Source organism: Podarcis pityusensis (genome assembly GCF_964106645.2).
Source record: "Podarcis pityusensis genome assembly, chromosome: 15".
NCBI lineage: Eukaryota > Metazoa > Chordata > Lepidosauria > Squamata > Lacertidae > Podarcis > Podarcis pityusensis.
The window spans coordinates 2978214-2997561 of record NC_138040.1 but is presented as its reverse complement, the minus strand read 5'-3'; the positions used below and the strand labels follow the sequence as shown (position 1 = coordinate 2997561).

The 19348-nt window shown below is 51.6% G+C and overlaps 1 protein-coding gene across 1 annotated transcript in view; it reads right to left on the bottom strand.

Annotated features, from left to right (window-relative positions):
• Nucleotides 1-18313, bottom strand: part of ITGAE (integrin subunit alpha E) — a gene marked incomplete at its 5' end in the record, with an annotated part of 59605 nt that extends 41292 nt beyond the window's left edge. The window contains 5 exons of the mRNA XM_080983329.1: nucleotides 2049-2168; nucleotides 2682-2799; nucleotides 4748-4815; nucleotides 5069-5160; nucleotides 18183-18313. Coding sequence (XP_080839455.1) covers nucleotides 2049-2168; nucleotides 2682-2799; nucleotides 4748-4815; nucleotides 5069-5160; nucleotides 18183-18313 — 529 coding nt within the window. The remainder of the gene's footprint in view (nucleotides 1-2048; nucleotides 2169-2681; nucleotides 2800-4747; nucleotides 4816-5068; nucleotides 5161-18182) is intronic.
• Between the last annotated feature and the right edge of the window lie 1035 nt (nucleotides 18314-19348).

Below are 19348 nucleotides of genomic sequence, written 5' to 3'. Positions count from 1 at the left end.
TTCTTTAAAAAGGAGGAAATTAAGTATAAAGAGTGTCAGAATAGGACCCAGCGGAACAGGATTCATATCAATCAATCAACCAACCTTCATTGGCATACAGAATTCATATCTCAACTCAGCCACAAAGCTCATTGGATGACCTTGGGCCAGTCACCCATCTTGCAGACTGACCTAGCTTGCAGGGTTTTTGTGAGGATGAAACGACAGAGGGAGGGACTATTTCTACTAGAATTCCTTGGAGGAGCAGTGGGACAAAACTGTAATTTTAAAAAAATAAATGTGAAGGGATTAAGGATTTTGGAGAGGGGGAGTAATCACTGGGTGACCTTGAGCCAGTTGCCATCTTCAGCCTGGTCACTGCCCACCTCACAGGGTCACTGGGAAGATAAAATGGAGAAGGGATGAAGCATGTACACCACCTTTTGATCCTTGGAGGAAAGCAGGACTATAGATCTACTACCAGTGCTTTTTCTCCAGGGGTACGCAGACACCCTAAACATTTTGTGAATCTTTGTACAGTACTTTTGTCCATTTACTGTATTTATTTTCCCTGATTTGAACTATAAAATGGTGGTTTTCTTGAGTCAAAATGAGAGTACCCCCTAAACAATTTTTCAGAAAAAAGCACTGTCTACTACTATTACTACTATTAATAGTTTCTCCTGGAAAATGCTGGCAATCTGGAGTTCAACCCATAATTTTGGGATATTGCCTTCCTGCATCAAATGGCAATTGCCTTGGGGCAGGGACCTGCTCTCTTTGAAAGCACCAGACACTGTGGTAGTGGTTTTATGAAGAAAGAGACACACCAACAAAAGAACCAAACCCAGAGGCCGCATTCACACTACGTATTTAAATTAGTATAATACCACTTTAAACAGTCATGGCTTCCTCCCAAAGAATTCTGGGAGCTGAGATTTGCTAGGGGACCCTCCATTCTCTTTCCAGAGCTACAGTTCTGAAGAGGGATGGTGTGTTAAAACACTCTGGGAACTGTAGCTCTGGGAGGGGAATGGAAAGGGAGTCTTCTCCTACCAACTCCAAGCACCCTTCACGATATAGAAAAATAAGGGCGGTTGGCTTTTGCTGCCCAACTCCCCAAGGAACAGAGCCCCCTAAGTCCATGATCGGCCAGAGATGAATGGATGAAGGCAGGATGCAGTGAAAGCAAGGCAGATCTTTATTTTTCTGCTGCAACAGAGTTCCCTTCACAAAATACAGCCCCCAGAATTATTTGTGGGGAGCTATGAATGTTTAAAGTTGGGACGCGGGTGGCGCTGTGGGTAAAACCTCAGTGCCTAGGGCTTGCCGATTGTATGGTCGGCAGTTCGAATCCCCGCGGCGGGGTGAGCTCCCGTCTTTCGGTCCCAGCTCCTGCCCACCTAGCAGTTCGAAAGCACCCCTAAGTGCAAGTAGATAAATAGGTACCGCTTTATAACGGGAAGGTAAACGGCGTTTCCGCGCGCTGCGCTGGTGCTGGCTCGCCAGAGCAGCTTCGTCACGCTGGCCACGTGACCCGGAAGTGTCTTCGGACAGCGCTGGCTCCCGGCCTCTTAAGCGAGATGAGCACGCAACCCCAGAGTCGGTCACGACTGGGCCGTACGGCTGGGTCGAAAGCACGTCAAAGTGCAAGTAGATAAATAGGTACCACTCCGGCGGGAAGGTAAACGGCGTTTCCGTGCACTGCTCTGGTTCGCCAGAAGCGGCTTAGTCATGCTGGCCACATGACCCAGAAGCTGTACGCCGGCTCCCTCGGCCAATAAAGCGAGATGAGCGCGCAACCCCAGAGCCGTCCGCGACTGGACCTAATGGTCAGGGGTCCCTTTACCTTTACCTTTTTATGAATGTTTAAAGTGGTATCATAGTGTGTTAATTGTGTGATCCAAACGCGGTCGGAATCTCACAGCACCCAGCCGCATGCCTCCAACAAACCCCAAATCAAATGTAAATGTTATACAGTAGTAGTAGTAGTAGTAATAATAATAATAATAATAATAATAATAATGTAATCAATTAAACAAAACAAAAGTTCCATCTTTCAATCTCACCTTTGCATACAGTACTAGCAGCCAAACCAAACTTGTTGGTGTCAACGCCGCCGATTTCGTGACTGTGGGTGTCCCTTTTCCCCCGCTCTTTGCTCCTCTGGCTTAATAACTTGGTTTCGACTACAGGAAGTGCAGAAACCGATAAAAACAAGAGGGACAGTAAGGCATCTGAAGGAACAGGAGGACCACCAGATAAGAACCAGTCAAAGGCAGCAGGAGAAAGGCTGGACAAAGTCAAAGGGATGCTCATATCTGACAGTCAAAGCTAATCAGCAAGCAGACATTCTTTTCATTGTACCTGCTTAGAGCAGGGATGAGGGGAGAAATTCAGGCCAGTTTTGCAGTTCATTTGGGCTTCTTGAAACCATATGCAAACTGGGAAACCGCCAGGGGCAGAATCAGATGCAAAATGGCGGCTCAAGGGACTGGGCTAGGTGCAACTTGGCCGCGTCAGGGGAGATGGTGGCTTTGGGGTTAGAATCAGACACAAAACCACAGCTCAGGGGGAAATATGGTAGAGGAAATGTCAGACACAAATGGCGGCTCAGGACACGGGGCCAGTTTCCTCCTGCACCCGATGAACCGAACACGGCTGTGGCCAATAATATCTAAATACACATCTACATCTCGTACTGATGTCTGTGAGGTTGATAAAAGCCTTCTCCTGGAAGTCAGCTGCAAGCAGCACACAAAGACCGTTCAGCTCCTCCGTGACTCGACGCCGCTGACGCCGTCTGTGCTGGAGACAAGCCTGTCAAGAGAGAGAGACAGGAACCAAGAAGCAAAGACTTTATATTGTTATGAGTTTGTGGGCGCTAGGCGACTCTGATCTCTGGACTGAGCAAGTGTCGGAATTTAATAAATGTTTGGCAGTGTTAAAACTGGGAAATAGTGTATCAGACAGACATTCGGCCAGACCTGTTTGCATTGGGCTGTGTGCTAGACAATGCTAATCCTCTGAAATCAGCATGTGTTAAGGGCTAAGTAAGCCAGGGTGGCCTCCTGGGTGAGGTGCTAGCTTGGGGATGGGCCACTGAGAAGAAGGCAAAGCATCAAAGAGAACTCTGTGTGAGATGGCAAAGGGGTGGAGCCCCTTTCACTTCACAGAGAGAATCATGGAATTGCAGAGTTGGAAGGGACCCGAGGGTCATCTAGTCCAACCCCCTGAGATGCAGGAATCTCAACTAAAAGCATCCAGGATCTCTGCTTTAAAACCTCCAAGGATGGAGAGTCTACAACCTCCAGAGGGAGACCACTGTCCAGCAGCTCTTACTGTTGGAGGATGGATGGCGGCTAACAGATTGAGGTTGAATCCTGACAAGACAGAAGTACTGTTTTGGGGGGACAGGAGGCGGGCGAATGTGGAGGAGTCCCTGGTCCTGAATGGGGAAACTGTGCCCTTGAAGGACCAGGTGTGCAGCCTGGGAGTCATTTTGGACTCACAGCTGTCCATGGAGGCACAGGTCAATTCTGTGTCCAGGGCAGCTGTCTCCCAGCTCCATCTGGTACGCAGGATGAGACCCTTCCTGCCCGCAGACTGTCTCGCCAGAGTGGTGCATAGTTATCTCCCGCTTGGACTACTGCAATGCGCTCTACGTGGGGCTACCTTTGAAGGTGACCCAGAAACTACAATTAATCCAGAATGTGGCAGCTAGACTGGTGATTGGGAGCGGCCGCCAAGGCCACATAACACTGGTATTGAAAGACCTACATTGGCTCCCAGTATGTTTCCAGGCACAATTCAAAGTGTTGGTGCTGACCCTGAAAGCCCTAAACGGCCTCGGCCCAGTAAACCTGAAGGAGTGTCTCCACCCCCATCATTCAGCACGGACACGGAGATCCAGTGCTGAGGGCCTTCTGGCGGTTCCCTCCCTGTAAGAAGTGAGGTTACAGGGAACCAAGTAGAGGGCCTTCTTGGTGGTGGCACCCGCCCTGTAGAACGCCCTCCCACCAGATGTCAAGGAAATAAACAACTATCTGACATTTAAAAGACATCTGAAGGCAGCCCTGTTTAGGGAAGTTTTTAATGACTGATGTCTTAATGTATTTTTAATATTTTGTTGGAAGTTGACCAGAGTGGCTGGGGAAACCCAGCTAGATGGGCAGGGTAGAATTATTATTATTATTATTATTATTATTATTATTATTATTGTCATAAAGTTCTTCCTGAAGTGTAAGGTTACAATAATATTAGCCAATTACCCTTCCTAACTCTGCCCCAGTTAACTCCCAGGCTTGTTCCCAGGGATTTACATGAGGTCTTCCCTCTGGTCAGGGTTCACTTCCCAGTTTCAGATACTTTTCATATTTTCTGAGGTCTTTACCCGAAGGCTTCTCTGGTCTGGAACTCTCTGTTTCCTGACCTTTGCCGGACCACAGGTTCCCCAACTCTGTCATGTACCATATGTGTAAAATGTTCAAAGGTGAATAAATGCATGGAAATAAATGGTGACCTTGGAACTAAAAAAAAGGATGAATTAAGTGGGTATGTTGAATTTAAGATTTATACATGGCATGGCATGGGGGCAGCTGGTGGGGTGAGATAACACTGGAGGCGCCTTCTTGGCCCACCTAACCCTTGATGGCCAGTTACATGACTAGACTTTGTTGCCACAATCTTAATTGTATCCCTGGCTTGAGGCAACTTTCTTAACAAAAGCAAAACACACTCAACTCTGCAAAATCTCTCTGCGACTTACCAGGATATGTTCTGGGCTTTGGGCTACAGCAATACCAGACCGGAGCTTTTTCAGTTTCCGAATGTTTTCTTGAGAGGGAGAAGAAAGAAATTGGGGGTATAGATATGAGAACACACACATACACACACACACAACTTTATTTTCACCTCCCCACTGTTAGGGAAAGTTTTTAACGTCTGATGTCGTATTGTGTTTTAATTTGTTGGAAGCCACCCAGCAAATTGGGTGGCTTCGTTTTGCACGAGCTGCCTCGCCATGCATACTTTTGAAGGAAGACCAGGTATGGATTCACGAATATGAAAAATTAAGAAGTGTACGTACCGCCTAAGCTTACTGCTTCGCAATGGTTATCCTGCGGGTTGCATTTATACAGCTTGCCCAAGTCGCCTGGCCCCAAGGAAGCAGCTACAATCCTTTTTTGAGGGAGAGAGAGAAAGAGAGAGAGAAAAAATCCAGTCTCTTTGCAAACAGAGAACAGAAGAAGAACAGTGGGGATCAGATCCAAACACATGGAGAATATACCTAGCCTGCCATTTAGTGTGAAATTCTGTGAAAGCAGAGATCTGGAGAGTGACGATCCAGACACAAAAGTTTTTGAGCTTTTTTTTTGGCAGGGAGGTGGCCAAATTTGCTGAGCTTTTTTCATTTTTCAAAATCTCCAAAATAAACGAAAGTTTGGGGTCTCAGGAAAAGCCACAGAGGCCTGCTCTTGTTGTGTTTTTTGGGTTAGCCGAACTGATGCCATTTTGCTTCTGTAAAAAACCGCCTGCTTTAGAATTTAGGAGGGTGAGCCACAAATATGTGAAGACCAGATAACAGTTGCTAGGCGATTTTCAGGAAAACCTCCCTCTGCCTGGCAGCTGTCCCTTTCAAGGTCTCCAGGCAGGGGGTCCTGTTTCTATCAGTGCAAGGAACCTTGAAAGGGGGAAATTCCTATAAAATGTATGAACAAAGGCTATTTGGCGTGGCTTCACCATCACACTGGTGAGTGTGGCTCACCCGCTCTGTTTTACTCAGCTGAATAAACGAGTGAATATGGGAATCTCCTCTGTCTATATGACATTTATTGGCTTTTGGGTGACCAAGGCAGCTTGGGCCTGATTAGCGGACCCCAACAGAAAGAGGGTGAAAATTTGCACGAAATGCACAGGAAATTTAGATTTAAAGAGTACGCATGCTAGTTCATATATGGATGGGTGCCCTTGGCTAAATCATTACGTAGAAATGCAACCCATTTTACCATAGTGGGGAAGACTGTGTTCAGGTGAGTTGTGTCCTTGCTTGCTCAATATGTTATGCAAGTGCTAAGTGTTGATGCCAACTTCAAGGTCCTAAACTGCCCCAACCATGACCCCCATTACGACTCTCCTTTCTTAGAGCTTTTTATCTTTAAGCTAAACTGGTAAAGGTAAAGGGACCCCTGACCATTAGGTCCAGTTGTGGCCGACTCTGGGGTTGCGGCGCTCATCTCGCTTTATTGGCTGAGGGAGCCGGCGTACAGCTTCTGGGTCATGTGGCCAGCATGACTAAGCCGCTTCTGGTGAACCAGAGCAGCGCACAGAAATTCCGTTTACCTTCCCACCGGAGCGGTACCTATTTATCTACTTGCACTTTGACGTGCTTCCGAACTGCTAGGTTAGCAGGAGCAGGGACAGAGCAACGGGAGCTCACCCTGTCACGAGGATTCGAACCGCCGACCTTCTGATCGGCAAGTCCTAGGCTCTGTGGTTTAACCCACAGCACCACCCGCGTCCATATGGATGGGTGCCCTTGGCTAAATCATTACATAGAAATGCAACCCATTTCACCATAGTGGGGAAGACTGTTCCCAGGTGAGTTGTGTCCTTGCTTGCTCAATATGTTATGCAAGTGCTAAGTTTTGATGCCAACTTCAAGGTCCTAAACTGCCCCCCTCGACCCCCACTCTCCTTTCTTAGGGCTCTTTATCTTTAAGTTAAACTGGACAACTCTTCAGACTGACCATTAGCAGAAGCACCAGCTTCCAAGGGCCGGGGGGGGAGGCAACCTCATACTTGACTACGTGCTTGTCCTCCACACTTTTTGGACGTTGAGGGGGCCAGACCCCCACCCCCAAAATATTGCCCCCCCCCCCGGATTCAAAACTTGCGGGACCAGAGATTTACAGAAGATTGGAAGAAATATACGAATTATTTGAAGAGCAACTGTAATCAACAAATTACGCTAGTAGGACTACAAGAAGTTTTGTAAGGAGAAATATATGAAATATTGCAAAGAAGAGAAAAAAAAGAGATATTAGTTATGAGATTTAAAAGTAATAGTGAAAACAAGAAATGTAAATTAAGTGAATAGATTGGAAAATTTTCAGATGTGATTGATGGAAGTCAAAAAATTTGTATAAGATGTAAAAGTTCGTTTAACTATTGTTGAAAATGATACGTTGAAAAACTAATAAAAAATTATATATATAAAATATATATATTGGGGGCTGCCCAAAGGGCTCGGCCCCCAGGAACTGGCACCCCTGACCATTGGCCATGCTGGCTGCTGAGAGCTGGGAGTCCAACATCTGGAGGAGCAGACCTAAGATGTCCCCCTGCAAAGTTGGACATGCAACTGCCCTACAGCCAGGGCTGGGAGACAACAGCCCTCCTGGCGCTTTTGGTTACTCAGGGGGTAGAATATTCCTGGATGCAGAAGCTCCACTGAGTGATCGTCATCATTCTTCTCCTTGTCTGCCTAGTATGAAAAAGCATGTTTTATAATATAAACCAAAATCTATTTCTCAGCGCAGCCCTCTGGCAGGATATGCTAGAGGAAACCACTAATCTATATTCCTCACTGTGGGCCAGAGCAAGCCTCTGGGCAGCTTTCAAGATTTTGTTCATGCATCTGAGAAACACCCCCATTCCTTCATAATTATGTTAACTCAACAAGGAGCTACAACGGAACAGAAGAGCAAACACACTTTTTCTTGCAAACAAGAAGGACCCAGATTTGATCCCTGGAATATCCAGTTGAAAATGGACCAGGGAGCGGGTCCATGAGAAAAGAGCCTTGTCTGCCCGAGACCTTGGAAAGTTGTTGCCGGTCAGAGCAGACAGCACTAGGGTAGAGGGACCAAAGAGCTGGCTCAGCGGGTTCGAATCTCCACTCTGCCATGAAGCTCTCTGAAGTGCTGACCTTCGATCATCCACTATCTCTCAGCCAAACTTACCTCGAAGGATGGACACAGCTGTCAATTTCAGTGCCTCACTTAAACAATAATAATAACCCCACCTTAGATTCTGTTCCCCACATTTCTGTACCAGTTTGCAAGTTATTTTTGTACAAGAAGTCCTCATGAAAATTCATCAATACTCTAGTACACATTTCTCCTAATTTCCATATTTTTATATGCCATACAGTATGAACATTTTTGCAACCAATTTCCCTGCAGGGTAATTGCATCTTTATTTTTGCTAATATATCCATTTTTAGGTACTCTTTCCCCATATATATGCATTTTTGTGAACAGTGTTTGTTGGAGAACTACATCGTAAAATTTGGAGAAGCGTGAATTTGGAAGGCTTCCATTCTTGTAGATTGGTCCGAGCAATGGGAATTCGATAATTTCTTATTCAAATGCAAACAAAATCACATTTCTCCCCATCTGTCCTTCACAGTGGCCAATCACACAGCGGTTTTCAAATGAGACTGGGTGTTATGTACTGAGTTGAATAGGATCCAAACTGTAGCAGTCTGATTGGTCCTAGAACAATAGGATCCAAAAGGCAGCAGTCTGATTGGTCCTAGAACAATAGGATTCAGAATGCAGCAGTCTGATTGGTCCTAGAACAATGCAGCAGTATGATTGGTTGGCAGGAACCACCCAATCCTGCTCCAGATAGAAGTGAATCCACAACCTGATTGGCTTACAGTAGAATTCCAGAATTAGCCAATCATGTGCAGCCCATTGTGTAAATAATGTATATAAAGCAGATACTGTGAGGGGACATTTATTCATTCCTCCTCACCACTATGAGCTGAATAAAGAGCATGAAATCACTTTGCGACTCGGAGTATATTTCACTGGCGACGAAGGTGGGATCCCGCTGAGCTGACTGCCACACACAGCACCGCAGCACCGCCAACTGCCGCACCGCTGCCTCGCACCGTGTATCCAGGCTTCAGCTCCGGGGCACAAGGAACTCAGAATGGCAGCCAACAGCAGCTTCTCGCCATTCAACCCAGCATCTGGAGACTGGGAAGCGTACGCCTCCCGTTTCACCTTCCTCCTAGAAGCCAAAGGGGTCACCGACGAAGAAGATGCCAAGAAGAGGGCGATATTCTTCAGCGTCTGCGGAGAGGAGACGTTTGAAATCGCCCGGGCTCTCCTTGCGCCTGAAGACGTCGCTACTGTTCCATACAAAACAATAATGGAACAGCTGAAGGGGCACTTTTCGCCGCAGCCCTCAGTGGTGGCTCGTCGAAATGCCTTCTACGCAAAGCGGCAAGCCCCTGGGGAAACCATAACTGGGTTTGTGACCTCTCTCCGCCAAGCCGCCCGGTTCTGCAACTTCTCAGAGCTGGAGAACATGCTTCGTGACCGCCTCGTCGGTGGCCTGAAGGATGAGAAGCTGCAACGGCGCCTCTACGCTAAGAAGGACCTAACGTTCCAGGTCGCTCTGGAGGAGGCCCTGGCAACAGAAGCTGCCGAGAGGTCGACCCAAGAGGCACGGCCGAGCCTGCCATCCCAACCGAGGGTCCACCATGAAGACCTCACCGACGACTCAGGATCCGACAGGGAGGAGGTGCACCGAGTACAGCAGCGCACTCAAGCAGCGCACAGACCACAGCTGCCTCGACGAGAAGGAGGGAACTGCGCAAGCTGTGGGGAGAGTCACGAGAGGAGGACCTGCCGTTTCCGCAACGCAGAGTGCAGGCAGTGCAGAAAATCGGGACACATCACCCGGGTGTGTCGGGCTCGGCCCACCCGACACCAGGCATCAGATGACCAATCCAAGAGCCCCAGGTCCCGGGGCCCAACGCACCAAGGCAACTCGACGGAGCTCACGGACTTCCAGGTATACCAGGTGCCCCACCCCAACGTAGAGAAAATTTATGTAGAGGTACAGATAGAGGGGGCCCCATGCCGCATGGAGCTTGACACGGGTTCAACTCTATCCATAATCTCGGCAAGGACCTTAAGGAAACTGTGTCCCACTGGGGGTCCCAAACTCAGGCCGGCCCCATTCACCCTCCGGGACTTCCAGAAACGTAAGGTCCCCACAATGGGGGTGGGGACCTTCAGGGTGCAATACCGAGGGCGGACGCGGCAACTGGACTTGCTTGTGGTCAAGGGCCCCTACATTAGCTTACTGGGATTGGCATGGTTTGGACCACTGGGGCTAGCTGTCACCGGGGTGAACCACACTAGCTTACAAGTGGACGTGGACGCCATATGCAAGGAATTTCCAGGGGTTTTCGATGGGAAATTGGGACAGTATACGGGCCCCCCCATTGCGCTACAGCTTGACCCCGCAGTACGACCGGTCAGGCTCAAGGCCCGCCGGGTCCCGTTCGCCTTGAAACCCCGTATAGACGAGGAATTGGACCGACTCGTAGAGCAAGGAGTGCTGGAGCCGGTGCCTAATGCTCCCTGGGAAACCCCAATCGTCACACCCGTCAAGCCTAATGGTTCGGTCCGCATCTGCGCAGACTACAAATGTACCATAAACAAGGCCCTCACGGCCCACGCATACCCAGTGCCAGTGGTCAGCCATGTCCTTGCCACCCTGGCTGGGTCGAAAATTTTTGGCAAGCTGGACTTGGCCCAAGCATATCAACAGCTGCCAGTAGATGAGGCCACAGCAGAGGCACAGACGATTGTGACGCACAGAGGAGCGTTCAGGGTAAAGCGGCTGCAATTCGGTGTCAGCGTGGCACCAGGCATATTCCAGAATATAATGGACTCTCTCCTTAAAGGGATTCCTGGCGTCACCCCCTTCTTCGATGATGTGTTGATTGCCGGCCCCACACCAGAGGAGTTTGAGGACCGCCTCCGCACCGTTCTGCACCGTTTCCAGACGGCGGGTCTCAAGGTGAAGCGGGAAAAATGTCTACTAGGAGTGCCTCAGGTGGACTTTCTGGGATTTATGGTGGACGCAGAAGGGGTCCACCCGACTGGGGACAAGGTACGGGCCATTTGTGATGCCCCAGCGCCCAAGAGCAAGACTGAACTTCAGGCCTTCTTGGGACTATTGAACTTTTACCATTCCTTCCTTCCCCACAAGGCGGCGGTAGCGGAGCCCCTACACAGACTCCTGGACAAGCGGGCCCCTTGGGTGTGGGGCCAGCGCCAGGAGGCCGCATTCCAGGCAGTCAAGGACTTGCTTGTCTCAAACTCGGTCTTGGCACACTTCGACGAGAGGCTGCCGGTGGTGCTAGCATGCGACGCCTCACCCTATGGCATTGGAGCTGTCCTGGGGCACCAACTCCCGGATGGAAGAGAGGTACCGGTGGCGTACTTTTCCCAGACACTCAACACAACCGAGCGGAACTACTCGCAAATCGACAAGGAGGGTCTGGCAATCGTAAAGGGAGTAAAAAAATTCCATGATTTCTTGTACGGGCGGCCCTTCACCGTGGTGACTGACCACAAGCCGTTGCTTGGCTTGTTTGCCCCCGAAAAGCAGACCCCCCAAGTGCTGTCTCCTCGCGTCCTCAGGTGGTCAATTTTCCTTGCCAGCTACCAGTATGCACTGATTCACCGACCTGGGAAGGCGATGGGCCATGCGGACGCCCTCAGCAGGCTACCACTACCGGAAACAGGCCCTGACCCAGCACCTGCACAAGAGGTTATGAGCCTGGAGCTGCTTCCCGACCGCCCCATTCAGGCACAAGAAGTTGCACACCATTCCAAGAAAGATAGGGTCATCTCCCGGGTCCTGGACTGGGTGTGGAGGGGATGGCCCAGCAGCAGCCCCGGGCCAGAATTCGCCGGCTACACAACCCGCAAACATGAACTGTCGGCCCACAAGGGGTGCCTGTTATGGGGAAGCAGAGTCGTTGTTCCCCAGCCCCTCTGCAAAAGGGTCCTCACAGCCCTACACGAGACACATCCAGGGGTAGTAAGAATGAAGGCCCTTGCCAGGAGTTATGTGTGGTGGCCGGGGATCGATGGAGAGATAGAGGCCTGGGTCAAACACTGCCAGGCCTGCCAAGAATCCCGCCCAGATCCCCCAAGGGCCCCAGTCCAGTCCTGGGAGTCCGCCCGAGCACCATGGTCACGCCTGCATGTGGATTTCGCTGGCCCCTTTCAGGGGAAAACATTCTTCATAGTGGTGGACTCCTACACCAAATGGCTGGAAGTCGCACTGGTACCGTCCACTTCCACGTCCGCAGCCATCCGGGTACTACGCAGGCTGTTTGCAACCCACGGGCTCCCTGACACTCTCGTCTCAGACAACGGGACTGCATTTACGTCAGGAGAATTCCAAACCTTCACAGCGCAGAACGCCATCCGCCACATCCGTTCGGCGCCGTTCCACCCTGCCACCAATGGCCAAGCAGAACGCATGGTGCGGACCACCAAGGACACCCTTCGCCGCATGACGCAAGGGGACTGGGAGTACCGCCTTGCCACATTCCTTCTAGCACAGCACAGCACCCCCAGCTCAACGACTGGCCGGAGCCCCGCTGAACTACTAATGGGTCGGCGCCTTGCAATCAGATTGGACCGCCTTCACCCCGATAGAGCTCAGGATGAGGTAGTGGTGGGGGAAGGCAGGAACCCCCGGACCTTCGAGGCCCAGGACCCAGTGTACGCAAAGAATTTTGGGGCAGGCCCAGCATGGGTACCCGCCACAATCACCAGGGTCACTGGCCCCGTGTCGTACGAGGTGCTAACGGATGGGGGGCAATGCTGGCGCCGCCACTGCGACCAGATACGGCGACGATTCCCGGGAGAAAACCAGGAGGAGGACAGGTCAGAGGAGTCCCAAGGGAACAGCGGGGCAGTGAGGCCCATAGAGCAGGAGGGGCCAGCAGGAGAGGCAGAATCAGTAAATACAGAGAGGACCCGTGAGGCCGAAAGGACACCGGAACCAGAACCACGACTGAGCGAGCCGGTTGCACCAGACCAAACAGCCGCATCACAGCCAGCATCCTTGGAACACGAGCCAGAACCCGGAGCCCGGACCAGGGAACACCCCAGGCCACAACGCACACGTAGGCCGCCGGCATACCTTGAGGACTATGAATGCGACCTCCCGGGCAGGACTGGAACTTAGAGGGGAGGGGTGTTATGTACTGAGTTGAATAGGATCCAAACTGTAGCAGTCTGATTGGTCCTAGAACAATAGGATCCAAAAGGCAGCAGTCTGATTGGTCCTAGAACAATAGGATTCAGAATGCAGCAGTCTGATTGGTCCTAGAACAATGCAGCAGTATGATTGGTTGGCAGGAACCACCCAATCCTGCTCCAGATAGAAGTGAATCCACAACCTGATTGGCTTACAGTAGAATTCCAGAATTAGCCAATCATGTGCAGCCCATTGTGTAAATAATGTATATAAAGCAGATACTGTGAGGGGACATTTATTCATTCCTCCTCACCACTATGAGCTGAATAAAGAGCATGAAATCACTTTGCGACTCGGAGTATATTTCACTGGCGACGAAGGTGGGATCCCGCTGAGCTGACTGCCACACACAGCACCGCAGCACCGCCAACTGCCGCACCGCTGCCTCGCACCGTGTATCCAGGCTTCAGCTCCGGGGCACAAGGAACTCAGAATGGCAGCCAACAGCAGCTTCTCGCCATTCAACCCAGCATCTGGAGACTGGGAAGCGTACGCCTCCCGTTTCACCTTCCTCCTAGAAGCCAAAGGGGTCACCGACGAAGAAGATGCCAAGAAGAGGGCGATATTCTTCAGCGTCTGCGGAGAGGAGACGTTTGAAATCGCCCGGGCTCTCCTTGCGCCTGAAGACGTCGCTACTGTTCCATACAAAACAATAATGGAACAGCTGAAGGGGCACTTTTCGCCGCAGCCCTCAGTGGTGGCTCGTCGAAATGCCTTCTACGCAAAGCGGCAAGCCCCTGGGGAAACCATAACTGGGTTTGTGACCTCTCTCCGCCAAGCCGCCCGGTTCTGCAACTTCTCAGAGCTGGAGAACATGCTTCGTGACCGCCTCGTCGGTGGCCTGAAGGATGAGAAGCTGCAACGGCGCCTCTACGCTAAGAAGGACCTAACGTTCCAGGTCGCTCTGGAGGAGGCCCTGGCAACAGAAGCTGCCGAGAGGTCGACCCAAGAGGCACGGCCGAGCCTGCCATCCCAACCGAGGGTCCACCATGAAGACCTCACCGACGACTCAGGATCCGACAGGGAGGAGGTGCACCGAGTACAGCAGCGCACTCAAGCAGCGCACAGACCACAGCTGCCTCGACGAGAAGGAGGGAACTGCGCAAGCTGTGGGGAGAGTCACGAGAGGAGGACCTGCCGTTTCCGCAACGCAGAGTGCAGGCAGTGCAGAAAATCGGGACACATCACCCGGGTGTGTCGGGCTCGGCCCACCCGACACCAGGCATCAGATGACCAATCCAAGAGCCCCAGGTCCCGGGGCCCAACGCACCAAGGCAACTCGACGGAGCTCACGGACTTCCAGGTATACCAGTTGCCCCACCCCAACGTAGAGAAAATTTATGTAGAGGTACAGATAGAGGGGGCCCCATGCCGCATGGAGCTTGACACGGGTTCAACTCTATCCATAATCTCGGCAAGGACCTTAAGGAAACTGTGTCCCACTGGGGGTCCCAAACTCAGGCCGGCCCCATTCACCCTCCGGGACTTCCAGAAACGTAAGGTCCCCACAATGGGGGTGGGGACCTTCAGGGTGCAATACCGAGGGCGGACGCGGCAACTGGACTTGCTTGTGGTCAAGGGCCCCTACATTAGCTTACTGGGATTGGCATGGTTTGGACCACTGGGGCTAGCTGTCACCGGGGTGAACCACACTAGCTTACAAGTGGACGTGGACGCCATATGCAAGGAATTTCCAGGGGTTTTCGATGGGAAATTGGGACAGTATACGGGCCCCCCCATTGCGCTACAGCTTGACCCCGCAGTACGACCGGTCAGGCTCAAGGCCCGCCGGGTCCCGTTCGCCTTGAAACCCCGTATAGACGAGGAATTGGACCGACTCGTAGAGCAAGGAGTGCTGGAGCCGGTGCCTAATGCTCCCTGGGAAACCCCAATCGTCACACCCGTCAAGCCTAATGGTTCGGTCCGCATCTGCGCAGACTACAAATGTACCATAAACAAGGCCCTCACGGCCCACGCATACCCAGTGCCAGTGGTCAGCCATGTCCTTGCCACCCTGGCTGGGTCGAAAATTTTTGGCAAGCTGGACTTGGCCCAAGCATATCAACAGCTGCCAGTAGATGAGGCCACAGCAGAGGCACAGACGATTGTGACGCACAGAGGAGCGTTCAGGGTAAAGCGGCTGCAATTCGGTGTCAGCGTGGCACCAGGCATATTCCAGAATATAATGGACTCTCTCCTTAAAGGGATTCCTGGCGTCACCCCCTTCTTCGATGATGTGTTGATTGCCGGCCCCACACCAGAGGAGTTTGAGGACCGCCTCCGCACCGTTCTGCACCGTTTCCAGACGGCGGGTCTCAAGGTGAAGCGGGAAAAATGTCTACTAGGAGTGCCTCAGGTGGACTTTCTGGGATTTATGGTGGACGCAGAAGGGGTCCACCCGACTGGGGACAAGGTACGGGCCATTTGTGATGCCCCAGCGCCCAAGAGCAAGACTGAACTTCAGGCCTTCTTGGGACTATTGAACTTTTACCATTCCTTCCTTCCCCACAAGGCGGCGGTAGCGGAGCCCCTACACAGACTCCTGGACAAGCGGGCCCCTTGGGTGTGGGGCCAGCGCCAGGAGGCCGCATTCCAGGCAGTCAAGGACTTGCTTGTCTCAAACTCGGTCTTGGCACACTTCGACGAGAGGCTGCCGGTGGTGCTAGCATGCGACGCCTCACCCTATGGCATTGGAGCTGTCCTGGGGCACCAACTCCCGGATGGAAGAGAGGTACCGGTGGCGTACTTTTCCCAGACACTCAACACAACCGAGCGGAACTACTCGCAAATCGACAAGGAGGGTCTGGCAATCGTAAAGGGAGTAAAAAAATTCCATGATTTCTTGTACGGGCGGCCCTTCACCGTGGTGACTGACCACAAGCCGTTGCTTGGCTTGTTTGCCCCCGAAAAGCAGACCCCCCAAGTGCTGTCTCCTCGCGTCCTCAGGTGGTCAATTTTCCTTGCCAGCTACCAGTATGCACTGATTCACCGACCTGGGAAGGCGATGGGCCATGCGGACGCCCTCAGCAGGCTACCACTACCGGAAACAGGCCCTGACCCAGCACCTGCACAAGAGGTTATGAGCCTGGAGCTGCTTCCCGACCGCCCCATTCAGGCACAAGAAGTTGCACACCATTCCAAGAAAGATAGGGTCATCTCCCGGGTCCTGGACTGGGTGTGGAGGGGATGGCCCAGCAGCAGCCCCGGGCCAGAATTCGCCGGCTACACAACCCGCAAACATGAACTGTCGGCCCACAAGGGGTGCCTGTTATGGGGAAGCAGAGTCGTTGTTCCCCAGCCCCTCTGCAAAAGGGTCCTCACAGCCCTACACGAGACACATCCAGGGGTAGTAAGAATGAAGGCCCTTGCCAGGAGTTATGTGTGGTGGCCGGGGATCGATGGAGAGATAGAGGCCTGGGTCAAACACTGCCAGGCCTGCCAAGAATCCCGCCCAGATCCCCCAAGGGCCCCAGTCCAGTCCTGGGAGTCCGCCCGAGCACCATGGTCACGCCTGCATGTGGATTTCGCTGGCCCCTTTCAGGGGAAAACATTCTTCATAGTGGTGGACTCCTACACCAAATGGCTGGAAGTCGCACTGGTACCGTCCACTTCCACGTCCGCAGCCATCCGGGTACTACGCAGGCTGTTTGCAACCCACGGGCTCCCTGACACTCTCGTCTCAGACAACGGGACTGCATTTACGTCAGGAGAATTCCAAACCTTCACAGCGCAGAACGCCATCCGCCACATCCGTTCGGCGCCGTTCCACCCTGCCACCAATGGCCAAGCAGAACGCATGGTGCGGACCACCAAGGACACCCTTCGCCGCATGACGCAAGGGGACTGGGAGTACCGCCTTGCCACATTCCTTCTAGCACAGCACAGCACCCCCAGCTCAACGACTGGCCGGAGCCCCGCTGAACTACTAATGGGTCGGCGCCTTGCAATCAGATTGGACCGCCTTCACCCCGATAGAGCTCAGGATGAGGTAGTGGTGGGGGAAGGCAGGAACCCCCGGACCTTCGAGGCCCAGGACCCAGTGTACGCAAAGAATTTTGGGGCAGGCCCAGCATGGGTACCCGCCACAATCACCAGGGTCACTGGCCCCGTGTCGTACGAGGTGCTAACGGATGGGGGGCAATGCTGGCGCCGCCACTGCGACCAGATACGGCGACGATTCCCGGGAGAAAACCAGGAGGAGGACAGGTCAGAGGAGTCCCAAGGGAACAGCGGGGCAGTGAGGCCCATAGAGCAGGAGGGGCCAGCAGGAGAGGCAGAATCAGTAAATACAGAGAGGACCCGTGAGGCCGAAAGGACACCGGAACCAGAACCACGACTGAGCGAGCCGGTTGCACCAGACCAAACAGCCGCATCACAGCCAGCATCCTTGGAACACGAGCCAGAACCCGGAGCCCGGACCAGGGAACACCCCAGGCCACAACGCACACGTAGGCCGCCGGCATACCTTGAGGACTATGAATGCGACCTCCCGGGCAGGACTGGAACTTAGAGGGGAGGGGTGTTATGTACTGAGTTGAATAGGATCCAAACTGTAGCAGTCTGATTGGTCCTAGAACAATAGGATCCAAAAGGCAGCAGTCTGATTGGTCCTAGAACAATAGGATTCAGAATGCAGCAGTCTGATTGGTCCTAGAACAATGCAGCAGTATGATTGGTTGGCAGGAACCACCCAATCCTGCTCCAGATAGAAGTGAATCCACAACCTGATTGGCTTACAGTAGAATTCCAGAATTAGCCAATCATGTGCAGCCCATTGTGTAAATAATGTATATAAAGCAGATACTGTGAGGGGACATTTATTCATTCCTCCTCACCACTATGAGCTGAATAAAGAGCATGAAATCACTTTGCGACTCGGAGTATATTTCACTGACCTTCTGCCGTTGGTTACCCAATTTACGTGTTTAATGTGCGAAAACAATCCTTTGTCTCAGTCCAAGCCACTGAGTCAGGGCTGTGCAGTGATTTATGTGGTGATTTGGCACTCACATGGATGCAATTTTGCACCTTTCTCTGGAAAATTCTTCCAGTTGCAGGAAGTGGGGCAGTTTCCTTTCCCCCTCAACCAGCCTCAAGACGTTTCCCCTTACCAGTTCCGTCGCCCATCTGTGTGTTGGAAAACCTGATGTCCAAAGGAAGGGGAGACTTGTGGTGAGACCCACCTCCAGCTGGTATCAATGTTAAAGCTCTTCAGAGGATCTGGAGCTGAGAGAAAGACCATGAGTGACTGGCGGCTTGAAATGACAGCAGGTGGGAATTTGTTTAAACATTAGGGAGTACATTCTGATGAGGAACGGGCTGCCTCAGAAGTCAGTGGGTTTTTAACAGAGGGTGATGGGTGGCCCTAGCCTGCCAGCAGGGGTTGAACTAAATGGCCTTTGGAGATCCCTTCCACCTTATTCTAGGAAGGAGAAAGAAGCTGCAAGTTGGGTAGGTGTTATGTACTAAGCTTGGATCCTAGAACAATAGGCAAGTAGGATCCTAGAATGCAACAAGTGATTGGCCAGCAGGAAAAGACCAATCAGGTTTCAGGAGGGAAGCAGAATCAGCCAATCAGATGGGACTCATTGTGTAAATAATGTATATAAAAAGCTTGAGGTTTGGGGGGGCAATTCAATCACTGTTTTACAAGCTGCAATAAAGAGCATGAAATCACTACAGGACTCCGAGTATATTTCAGTAGGAAAGCTATGGTTCTGATACAGCAGTGGTTCAGATGTAACTCCAAACCTTGGTTTAGTGTTACACAACGCCCGCTCTCAGGCTAAAATTATATGCCCTAGTAAGGTTGCCGAAACAAACATTTTTTTGCAGGTGCCGAAAGAAATGCAGTAAAGGCATCTTTCTAACATCAATGGGCTGGGAGTTCCAAAAGTAAGTGCTGCTACTTTAAACAACAGGTTCACTGCAAGTGCGGGATGGAATTGCTATTTTTATTGATATGACTAAGCTCCCCACCCCCTGAGAACTCATTTTTCTAGATGGGGAAGTCTCATCTTGAAGAAGTCTTGCAGAGCACTGTGGTTTTTGTGGCATGTCAGCTCAGATCCAAACTAGACATGACGCTAAATGTCTCTCAGCATTTAACATGCAGCGGGGGGGGGGGGAGGTATTTTCTTTGCCTTTTCTTAGGTGGAAATTTGCAAATGCTCATTATAATTCCTGAGGGTGAATCTTTTACAGCTGAATCCAATTTGCCCAAAACCTTTAATGCATGGATCAGATGGTACATAGGCATCGTGCATAAACAACATCA